This window comes from Salmo salar, chromosome ssa11, assembly GCF_905237065.1.
Source record: "Salmo salar chromosome ssa11, Ssal_v3.1, whole genome shotgun sequence".
In the NCBI taxonomy this organism is placed as follows: Eukaryota; Metazoa; Chordata; class Actinopteri; order Salmoniformes; family Salmonidae; genus Salmo; species Salmo salar.
Genome location: NC_059452.1, coordinates 3,729,947 through 3,742,594, shown reverse-complemented (window position 1 = coordinate 3,742,594; position 12,648 = coordinate 3,729,947). Strand labels below are relative to the sequence as shown.

At 39.5% G+C, this 12,648-nt stretch overlaps 1 protein-coding gene across 1 annotated transcript in view; it reads right to left on the bottom strand.

The window, feature by feature from the left end:
- The window catches only part of kcnk5a (potassium channel, subfamily K, member 5a), an 87,554-nt gene extending 75,698 nt beyond the window's left edge, over positions 1–11,856 (bottom strand). Inside the window, exon 1 of the mRNA XM_014126181.2 lies at positions 11,352–11,856. Within this exon, the coding sequence (XP_013981656.1) occupies positions 11,352–11,537 (186 nt within the window). The 5' untranslated portion in view covers positions 11,538–11,856. The remainder of the gene's footprint in view (positions 1–11,351) is intronic.
- Between the last annotated feature and the right edge of the window lie 792 nt (positions 11,857–12,648).

The window sequence follows — 12,648 nt, the reverse complement described above, 5'->3', positions numbered from 1 at the left end:
CCCAGCCATATCCTACAATCTAATGTTGAACACAGACAAATACCCTGACTGATTTAGATTAATTTCGGTATCCACATAAAAGTGCAGTTCATGCTTCGGCTATGCACAATTACATTTCATTCCTTCCACATAAGGATATCCATTACTGAGTTCAAGGTCTAGATTGTTAGTGATAGACAGATCATTTATTCATTTGTTGCAGCTCCAGACAAGTAATCAAATTGATTCTGGTGAAAGGGGCAAAACAATAAACAAATAAAAATTCCAGTAATTATTAACCTAGTTTATTGGTTTTTGATGGCTGCTTTACATGGAACTATGATACACGTGACAGACTGTTGAGACTTATCTTACTTTTGGACTTATTTCACATAAGTAGAATTCAATATTGTTCCTGTCAGAAGCAAGCAGTGGATTCACCAAAGAAGCTTTGCAGTAGTGGCTTGTGCCAACACTGACGGTATTTTCATTGGGCACCAAACCTATGTTCGAAGTGCAATTTGTCCATTTTATCAACATAACATATTACCCTTAAAAGAGAACAAGTCAAAAAAGTACAGGTTAATGACTAACAAGGGTCCTTCTTGAGGGCTGTTTGGACTCGGTTCCTTGGACCGATTTCTCCATGGTCATTTAACTAGTGGCATGTTAGTTAATCTGTAAATCATCAAGAATGTCTTAACCTCAAAAGCAGAAATTGAAAAGTGTATTGCGCTTGAAAACCATTATTTCTACTTAGGGACTTCACCTCTGTGCAGGGGAGACTTGAGGTGTGTGAATGGTTAGACCTGCAAGGGCATGAATCAAATTGCAGCAAGTTGACACGGTAGGACAACTTTTGCTATTTATAGCCAAAAGCATTCAATGTTTAAAACCCAGGACAATTGAGGCACATGCAGAATCAGCTGAACACTCAAAGGTTATCTTGATAAGAGATGAAGCACTAAGCGCCACTGAACTTACCACTGTCATTAAATCTGACTTAACTCAATCCTCCTGACACCAACAACTTTTCAAGAGACAGAGAGGTAGTCAAACAAATGTATGGCCTATTTATTAGGGATGTAAGAATTCACCAATACAGATGGGAATCCAGTTCTAATGTTTTAAGATACCAGTGCATCGGTTCTTGGGACTCCAAACCAATACGATTGTAGTATGTGTCGGTCAGAAAACTTTTTATTTTCCTATTGCTTTCCTCCTTCCTTCCGAAAATACCTCATGTTTTATGACTGAACTGGTGCGTCCTCAATTGCATATGTAACTGTGTGTAACTGCGTAGGACAGTAATTGATCTACAAGTCATCTTGCATGCCAAGCAACCCCAATACCTGTCAATAGTTTTTGTAACAACTCTGTGCACAGTGCCCAGCTTCCCATGTTGTCCAACGAGAGGTAGGCCTATCCCTGATCAAATATTTGCTCATCTGCACAGCACCTTCAGCATTCAAAAGCTTGTAAAATGACTTAGGCAATATTTAATCATTGGCTTCATTAGTTAGGTGACAACCAATGTAATTTGCTGGGTTATTGTTATCAAATGTGCTGTAGAAAATGGTGGTTTACTGGAATAAAAGTAGGCTACCGGACAGACAACTGCTGGGGCTTACATAATTTAAATTATTGTTGCAAGGTACACCGAGTTTTGATACTAGAACATGAAAAACGTTTCAGTACTAGAAATGTTGTTACTTTCGGTACTTTTGTAAAATGTGTCTCGTGTCATCTACTGATTGAGAGAAGATCAAGTCTGTCTATCAGCACAGCCAATGTCCCCTTATAGCGCGAGCGCACCATGCCTTCTCCGTCAGTGCCTGCTCCACTTTCTCATTGCTAGCTCTAGCCTGTCCTGAGGAACCACTGCACTCACTGGGTGTCTGGGATGCATCACCACTTATGCAGCACAGAAGTTAACACACTTGAATAATGCAACACAGCGTTTAGAGAGGATGAAACTGATAATTACTGTTCGCAAAACAAATGTGCATTACAGGCTAGAACACTTGACAAGCTTTGTAGGGTAACTTTCCTTGCTAGCTTACAGCTGAAACTAACATCAATTCACTACCCTAGTACCTCGTTTGTGTTCATGTAAACTATAATCCAAAATATTGATGATTTCAAAACTGATTCTTATCAAAAACTATTCATTCAGTTCGTCTATCCCGCTTCTCCCAGTCAAGATCATCTTAGCGACCGCATTGGTCTAAGGTTCAGCAATGGCTGAAGAATTGCATCATTTACCTGGAGCTAACTCTGCAAATAGCACCGTTGGGTGACTTGAAAACCCATAGTCAATAGATCAATAATATAAAAATACTTTAGGTACAAATATTCATTACAATTTGCAATCTGGAGAAACTACGAGAATAGAAAGGCTCAGAATTTTGTGAAACATTACAGCACTGTTGAAAAATATATGGCAATTAGAACGTTTTCAGAGATCGATGGGAGGGGTTGAGGGTAGCTGAAGGGTGGGACTAAAAACAAATTTAAAAAAAGATAACTCATGTAAAATATACCGTGTCTGTAATATGTATATAGTATAAGCTGTACGTAGAAGCCTAAGTATCGTTGTCCATTATTTTTCTCCAATAAGGGGAGGGGGTGGTAGGATTATGGTAAAATAATAAAGAAGGAAAAATAAATATTTTAAATAAAGATATTGGGTGTTGGAAATTACATTTACATTGATAGATTATGGGTTCTATCTGCAATATTAAAACTGATCCACCTCAAAAATAACAAACGGACTGTGTGTGTGAGAATGACATCATCGATCTTAAAGATTGCTTATTTTATGCAAATGTTGTTGATCAGCATAATAAAATAAGTCCCAAATGGAAGGGAAACTGATTGTTTTTCATCTGTAGCCTCATGAAATCAGCAAAAACGAGCACAATAACTCAATGAATGCACACACTCCTATTGAATATGCAGTCTCTTGTGTATTGTACATAGGCCCAGGCTACATCTTGATTTACCCAGCTTATCAATAAAGATTTATCATTCAAATAAACTATTACTATTAAGTTATATGTAGATAGATCAGTAAGAAAAACTGTCTAATTGAAGTATAATTGAAAGTATGATTGTATAATTGATTCATTAATGCACACATAAAAAATCTAACATTTAAATATAATGATATTGAACTCAAAAGATCTGTCTGGATCAAGTGCCATTCTGTGATTGGCTGAGGAGTCTTCTTTTTTGCTGCGGTATTGTTTTGGTATCACGTATCGTGATACTAAACCTGGTATCGAAGTAAAAATTCTGGTATCGTGACAATCATTTATTTTGCTCAGGGTCACCGTCATAAATTATTCTGGTAGTTTTGCTTTAAAAAGTCAGTGTATTACATGAACTGGATAAAGTTGTTCATTTTATAAAAATGACAGCAATCGTTTTTGCAAGCCTCACAGCACAGAATATTTCCAAATGGTCAAAACCACTCACTTTTGAAACGGGTAAAATCCAAAGCCGTCTAATATTCATTGGCTATGTTTCAAAAAATGTTTTTAAGATAACGATACATTACTAGCTCAAAACACTTAGGGCTCCTGAGCTCCATTAGCAGCAGATTTAGAATGGAAAATCACTGTCTTCATGCAAATGTTAGTATATCGAACCACATCATATCAAACCGAATTGTTCTGTTCCTCTGATCAAACTGCATCGCACGGAATCGTTTCGACTGAAAATGTATTGTTCCTGTATCGTATCGGAGCCCATGCATCTGGATGCGAATCATCATTGAAAGGGAAACACCCTACTGTTTATCTATTGCTACCAGGCAACATCCTAAAGAGGAAATAAAACAGGTTGCTAGCCACTAACCAAGTCCCGCCATCCAAGACACCACCAGTATATTCAATTCTTATTTGTACAGAGGATAATGAACAGCTCCAGTCTTTTATGACTGTTTCTTGAGGACAAGCACTTGATGGGCCATAAAACGGCAATCACAAAACCTTATAAAACAGCAAGTACTTCACCGCACAGCGCTCACTGTGAGCAGTTACCTCCCTGTTAATGAACTTTTTGCTAGTGTCCCAATTTACAGATTAACACTGCTTTTAAACTTTTACAAATAATTTAACAGGTCAGAGCTCACACTGGCCATTTGATGCATGTAGTTGACATGTGTTGAGCAACACAACACACATGAATTGTGTGTGTGCCTGAGTGGTTGAGTGGTAACGCCCCCAACAAAGTACAAATGAGTCTAGAAGTTCATGGTTTAGATCCATGTGACTGCCTATCCTGCATTCTCTTCTCCTGCTCTATATTCTCCTCTGTTTTTGAATATACAAAAGAAAGAAGGGATTCCAGTCTCAACATGAAAAATGTACACATCAAAATGGCAAAAATACTGATAAGGGACATTTATTTTCAAATGACAGAGCTTCATAAATTAGAGCCCATAAGCCTCCTCTGAATTATGGAAGGGGAAAAAAATCTGGGAATTGAGTCTGGGAAATGTAATTAAGTCAACTATCCTGACCCCCAGTAATAATTTTTGGAGGCTTTTGAAATCCCATGGCTGGTAAAATTGCATTCTTTGTTTTCTAGACTAGATCCAGTTAAAGTTGAGCCTAAAGTCCACTGGTCCCTTCCTCCAGTTACCGAGCTCACAGCACCAACTGTCCCAAAGATAGAATACAACAGTCCCTTACTCTTCCTTCTTCTCACCCTATTCATCAGCACTGAACAGAATTGTTCCTGTAACCAAGAAAGTGAGGTAAGTGAACTAAATGACTTATCGTCCCTTAACAGTCACTTCAGTCATGATGTAGTGCTTGGAGAGGCTAGTTAAGGACCATATCACCTCCACCTTACCTGACTAACTACAATTTGCATATCGCCCAAACAGATGCACAGACGACGCAATCGCCAATGCACTGCACACTGCCCTATCCCACCTGGACAAGAGAAATACCTATGTAAGAATGCTGTTCATCGACTACAGCTCAGCCTTCAACACCATAGTGCCCTCCAAGCTCATCACTAAGCTCAGGGCCATAGGTTTGAACCCCTCCCTGTGCAACTGGATCCTGGACTTCCTGATGGGCCGATCCCAAGTGGTGAAGGTAGACAACAACACCTCCACCACGCAGATCCGCAACACGAGGGAAACCCACATGGGTACGTGCTTAACACCCTCCTGTACTCCCCGTTTACCCATGACAGCGTGGCCACGCATGTCTCAAACTCAACAATGAGACAGCGTACAGGGAGGAGGTGAAAGGCCTGGCGGAGTGGTGCCATGAAATGAACCTCTCCCTCAACGTCAAAACGAAGGAGCTGATCGTGGACTACAGGAGACAGCAGAAAGCGCACATCCACACCGACACGGCCACAGTAGAGAGGGTCAAAAGCGTCAAGTTCCTCGGCATGCACATTACTGACAACCGGAAATGGTTCCTTCACACAGATAGCGTGGTGAAGGCGGCACAACAGCACCTCTTCAACCTGAGAATGCTGAAGAAATTCAGCCTGGCCCTTAAGACCCTCACAAACTTCTACAGATGCACCATTGAGACCATCCTGTCGGGCTGTATCACCACCTAATACGGCAATTTCACCGTCCACAACCGCAGGGCTCTCCAGAGGGTGGTGCGGACAGCCCAATGCATCACCGGCGGCACACTGCCTGCACTTCAAGACATTTACAAGTACCCGGTGTCACAGGAAGGCCAAGAAAATCATCAAGGACCTCAACCACCCGAGCCACTGCTTGTTCATCCTGCTACCATCTAGAAGGCAGAGACAGTACAGTTGCATCAAAGCTGGGACCGAGAGACTGAGAAACAGCTTCCATCTCCAGGCCATCAGCCTGTTGAACAATCGTCACCTCTAGCCGGCCTCCACCCAGTGCCATGCCCTGAATCTTAGTCACTGTTCTAGCCGGCAACCACCCGGTACTCTACCCTGCACCTCAGAGACTGATGCCCTACGTACATAGAGTCAGTGTTTTCCATGGATTAGCCAGCCAAATAGGGCAGTGTTAGTCTTACCAGATGTCCTATAAAACACAGGAGAAAAGTAATTTTGACCCCACTTGGCCTTTAAAAGAATCCTGAGGAGGATTCACCATCTTCATCAAATGTTTTAATAATTTATCTGCAATTAAATCATCAAAAAGCCAAATCTGGGAGCCAAATGAACAGCTTTCTTACCAATGCAATTCGGTAAGCTACTGACAAATCACTCAATTGAACGTCACTGTCTGGCAAGTCTTGATGGACTTCATATCGAAAATAAATGAGATCTTTAGTATACTTGTCCGGATGCGATACCGTGGAAATAACAACTTTGTATGATTTTATTAATAGCAAGGATATACTTTATTCAGTTAGTTCTACAACTTTTGTAAACTAGTCAAGCTTGCTGTCAATCAAAGAACTCCGTGGCTGCATATGAAACACGCCAGGGTCCAACGTTAACTTTTGTTTTGTCATTGGTCCGGTTGGCCAAAAATCTACTGGGCCAAATTCTGGCTAGCAGTGTTCACCCCGTCCCATCTTCTCTGGGGTTTATCAGCGGCTGGCAACTAACGTTATTGTGCATTAATGCCACCTACTGCACTGGAGTGCCCCCACCTCCCACCTGTCCTAACTTAAAATTTGACCAATAGAAGTATAAAGGGTTCCTGAATTGCAGGCCACAATTGCACCCTTCTCCTATATTCATCTATTAAAAGGATGAATTTGTATTAAAAAGCTGTTTAGTATAATTAAGCAATGCAAGTCATAACTATTCTTTAGAATTGAATTGTATTATTCATTTCTGCATTCATTTTTGTTTCTAAAGCATGACATTGAGAATATGACGCAGCCCCTTTAAGACAAACGTTCCAAAAGAGATATCAACATGGCTACTGTTGTCCAATAGTTTTTTTTTCCATTTAGCAGACTATCAACAGTAGCCAGCATATTGCTAGTATGTTCACTATTGAAGGTTTATTTTTGTAAATCACTTTGCTTAAAATAAATAAGCTTAGCGAGTAGATTGATGGGTGCTTCTTTTTGATCTGGACAGCTGACGTGTGAAGGCATCAACTCATGTACTGCTCGAGAAGATGTAACTCGTGGCAGTGTGGTGGTGCTTGAATGAACAGCCAAGAATACTGCTTAAATACAAATAGCATGACATTTACGCGTGTAGTCTTCAATGGTTATCTTTGGCAACAGAGCAGGTAAATGTTTATTTGGAATGCAAAATTGCGCTGAGAAGTTACTGGTCACTGACAAAATCCACTGGCCAACATGTTTTTACCAGTGGTGTAAAGTACTTAACCTGTTGGGTCTAGGGGGCAGCATTTGCACGTCTGGATAAAAAAAATGTACCCGATTTAATCTGGTTACTAATCCTACCCAGTAACTAGAATATGCATATACTTATTATATATGGATAGAAAACACTCTAAAGTTTCCAAAACTGTTTGAATGGTGTCTGTGAGTATAACAGAACTCATTTGGCAGGCAAAACCCTGAGACATTTTCTGACAGGAAGTGGATACCCGATGTGTTGTATTGACTTTAAACCTATCCCATTGAAAAACACAGGGGTTTAGGAATATTTTGGCACTTCCTATTGCTTCCACTAGATGTCACCAGCCTTTACAAAGTGTTTTGAGTCTTCTGGAGGGAGATCTGACCGAACAAGAGCCATGGAACGTTGATGTCCCATTAGACACCTGGCGCGCTAGTTCATGTTGGGTACCCTCGTTCCAATACGTTATAAAAGAGTATGCATTCGTCCACCTTGAATATTATTCATGTTCTGGTTAAAAAGGCCCTAATGATTTATGCTATACAACGTTTGACATGTTTGAACGAACGGAAATATATTTTTTCCCCTCGTTCATGACGAGAAGTCCGGCTGGCTTACATCATGTGCTAACGAGACGGAGATTTTTGGACATAAATGATGAGCTTTTTTGAACAAAACTACATTCGTTATGGACCTGTGATACCTGGAAGTGACATCTGATGAAGAGAATCAAAGGTAATGGATTATTTACATAGTATTTTCGATTTTAGATCTCCCCAACATGACGTCTAGTCTGTATCGCAACGCGTATTTTTCTGGGCGCAGTGCTCAGATTATTGCAAAGTGTGATTTCCCAGTAAGGTTATTTTTAAATCTGGCAAGTTGATTGCGTTCAAGAGATGTAAATCTATAATTCTTTAAATGACAATATAATATTTTACCAATGTTTTCTAATTTTAATTATTTAATTTCTGACGCTGACTTGACTGCCGGTTATTGGAGGGAAACGATTTCCTCAACATCAATGCCATAGTAAAACGCTGTTTTTGTATATAAATATGAACTTGATAGAACTAAAAATGCATGCATTGTCTAACATAATGTCCTAGGAGTGTCATCTGATGGAGATTGTTAAAAGGTTAGTGCATCATTTTAGCTGGTTTTATGGTTTTGGTGACCCTGTCTTTGACTTGACAAAACATTACACACAACTCTTGTAAATGTACTGTCCTAACATACTCTAAATTTATGCTTTCGCCGTAAAACCTTTTTGAAATCGTAAAACGTGGTTAGATTAAGGAGATGTTTATCTTTCAAATGGTGTAACATAGTTGTATTTTTGAAAAATTTGAATTTTGACATTTATTTGGATTCAAATTTGCCGCTCTTGAAATGCACCTGCTGTTGATGGAGTGCACCACGGGTGGCACGCTAGCGTCCCACCTAGCCCCAAGAGGTATTAAGTAAAAATACTTTTAAAGTACTACTTAAGTAGTTTGAGTATCTGTACTTAACTTTTTTTTAACCCCTCCACCACCACACCTCTTCGGAGGACAAATATCTTTGTTTTTTTACAGCTTTTCTGCTACATATACATACATTTTGCATACATGGTACTTTTATATAAAGAAGTCACATAACAATAAAACAAGTGATTTGTTTTTTATTATTGTTAGGTATTACTGCATTGTTGGAGCTAGAAACACAAGCATTTCGCTGCACCTGCGATAATATCTGCACATCTGTGTACACGACCAATAAACTTTGATTTGATTTTAAAAAGTACCATGGGTGGGGGAGTAGGTATGGAGCATGCATGCATGTATATACCATTTCACTCCACAGCTAGAAGGGGAGAGACAGAAGGGTGTGGGTTAAAGGTATGGGTGTAGGTGTTTTAAATCAGCCTAATTCCTCAGTATACGTGGGGCAGAAAGGGGGACATGTTAAGACATGCACTCTGTTTTTGGCCAGAGGCATTCAGGAGATAGAGAATACTATCCATGCCTTCAAACCCAACCACAACTGTAATTTTATAATATCCCTCACCTCACCTCATTTTTTAAAATACAATGTGTTTTAAGACTGTTGCTTCGATGTCATTCTCTTCCTGATGGCATTCAAACAGAAAGCAAAACTGACAGAAAACATTGTTTCTGCAATGTCTTCCATCTCAAAGAAAACCATGAAGATAATGCATGGATTTTACAATAGACTTGAACGTTTCAAGGAAGGGAGTTGTAATATTCTCTCTCTCAAACTGTCTTCATCTATAAATATAATGTCTACATCCACATCCCTGACAAAAACTGAGCCAAGTCATCAAAACGCGAGGCAACTGACAGGGACTTGAGGATAACAACAAAATATGTCATAGAGGGGTTGTCAAATCACCCCACGTAATTATGGGGTGTTGACTTTGGTCATTTGAGCACAGCACACTTCTGACAGAGAGGCCATGCATGGAGTTCAATGACACTACACCTACTTTGCTGCTGGGAGCATAATATAATTTGTACAGGGAGTCAAATCTTTGCCCTTAGAACAACACTGTGTACGAAAACTTATAAAGACACAAAGGTTATAGATTGGCCTACAGTACACACCCAGACATATTGGCACATTATATCACTGCTCCAGACAAGGATATTCTATAACACACATGCACCATAATCTAAACAACATAAATGCAACTTAACCAGGTCATAAAACAGGTTATAGCCAAGTCGAAAGCAGCAGAGGGCCTGGACACTGTCTTACATAAAACCAATTAAGCCAAATTAGACAGACAAGTCTATGTGGAGAAAACAACCCATAGTGACATGTACACTGAAATCAAATTTGATTGGTCGCGTACATATATTTTGCAAATGTTATCGTGGTTGTAGCGAAATGCTTATGTTCCTAGCTCCAAAAGTGTAGTAATACCTAACAACACAAAAAACGCAAATCCAAAAAATTTAAATAAAGCAATTAAGAAATATAGAAATATTAGAACGAGCCATATCAGAGTCCGGAATATAAATATGTCATGATGGCGTGTATAGACATTTTGGATGGTATATGAATAGAACAGGTGTGTACAGCAGTAGTTCTATAGGATGAGCCTTGACTTAAATACAGTATATACAGATGAAGTGGGTAAAACGCATGTAAACATGATTAAAGTGACCAGTATTCAATGACTGTGTACATAGGGCAGCAGGTCTCTAAAGTGCAGGTTTGAGTACCCGTACACAGTGCACAAAGACAAATACAAGTAGCCACAAAGCAGGATACATATGCGATCAATTTGAGTGGGATAAGCTCTACAGTGGTGTGTAATCTTCTTAAACAATATCTGCATTTGGCTGGTCAACAATGGTCCCACCTGGCTCTTACATATCAGTTTGGTTCGTAAGTGGATTCAGGAGTCACACCTGATTTAGGGTCAGATACGAGCTGTTCGCTGATGGGGTACTGAGTTGAGGATAAGGTTGGGATGAGCTGATTCTAGATCTGTGGTAAATTGCAACTTCAAGATTAAGAACCATTTTGCAAAGACAGGCTGTAATTAATTGATGAAGTGAGCATAATGACAGGTGTTTATCCTGTGAACTTGCAGGTTGACTCAATGTATTTAGGCACTATGTACCTAATATCTAATTCCCAACTGTTACACAGGCCAGGTGTGCACTCTTCTGATGATAAATATACAATGCCATTGGCAGGATTCTGGCTTTATGAACTAGATTCCGTTACCTATAATCATAAACATTTTGATCACTCCTCAGGACGTTTGTAAGACAAATAGTATTCAAGCTATGTGTAGTATTTAGTTAAATGCATGAATCAATCTTCAAAGGTTTATTGTTCTTATACAGGTACAAATTAATATACTACATTAAAATATCCAACAGCAAACGAGGGATTGTTGTCATACAGTAAGTGAATGATGCACCCAGAACTGTGACTTTTAGGCTACTCAAAACAACATCAGATAACACAGCTAATTACCACTTTTAGTGCAATCTCGCAATCAGCGTGAATGACATTTCGACCAATAAAATATTCCGAAATTATTATCATCATACCTCCAAAATCTTGTCCAAGTCATCTTTGGTGAGACAGGGGTAGTCTTCTAGTATTTTATCCCTTTGTGCATTGTACTGTTTTGCTGCAAGTTTCCAATTCGGTTCCTCGAGAACTTGGAATATTGCTGCCCCGATGGACAGATAAAAAATGATCGCAGATGTCAATAGAGGACCTTTATCCACCATACTTACAATGGCTCAACTTTTAAATTCGCGGGAGAGGGGTCCCAATTTAAATGTGTAAGTGTTGTACCAAGCACATGCTCAACAGTCTTTTGGGGCGGCTTGACTTTTATTCCTTACGAGTCTTTTGAAAAACTTGTCGAAAATACCTCTGGTAACATTATCTCTGGTGCAAATAATCAGAAAGTGTACATAAATGTTTCCGAACTGCGCGAATGGGAACGCTGTGCTGAAATGTCAACACAGATGAGTGTTTATTCGGTGCCGCAGTTTCCTCTCCACGTGCGCTGCTCTTTTGCAAATGATTACGGGCTACGAAGATGCCTAGGCTACTACTGAAACTTGTGGGGGAGTGGAGAAACGCACAAAAAGATCCGCCCATTAGAATAGGCTCTTCTAGTCACTAGTCTGGGGAGTGGGGGTTGTGCTGGTAATGACCGCTCCTCCTGCCTAAATTGACTGCATTACTTTTTATTTGGCGTTTCAGTTTTCATTTGCAGCTGACTTTCGCTTCGGCTTGCCAGTTCATTATTGTGGTGAAATGGTTTAATGTTTTTCCTTCAACTCATTTATTCAGTGCGTTCGATGACGTGGGCACCCAAGGCGTTTGCCAGGGATAAATACAATAATGTATTATTTTATCATTTCGAGGCCACATAACTTTATTTTTCCCAGAAGGAACTTCAGTTGTGGCATTCAGATATTAAACACACAACATTTCACACGTGACAAATCCAAGAACATTGTGCAACAATAATGGCACTAATTACAAGGAAGCTGTCATTGTTATCATTGCAGAGGCCTATACAAAAATATTCTACTAAATCTGGCAGCATGGAAAAAGTACCCAATTGTCATACTTGAGTAAAAGTAAAGATACTTTAGTAGAAAATGACTCATGTAAAAGTGAAAGTCACTCAGTAAAATACTACTTTAGTAAAAGTCAACAAGTATTTTTAAATTTAACCTTATTTTAACTAGGCAAGTCAGTTAAGAACAAATTCTTATTTACAATGACGGCCTACCAAAAGGCAACTGCATGCAATGTCGTGAGGGAGACACATATTTTAGTTCCTAGGTTAGGGCCCTTAATTTTGAATAAATCTAACAAATG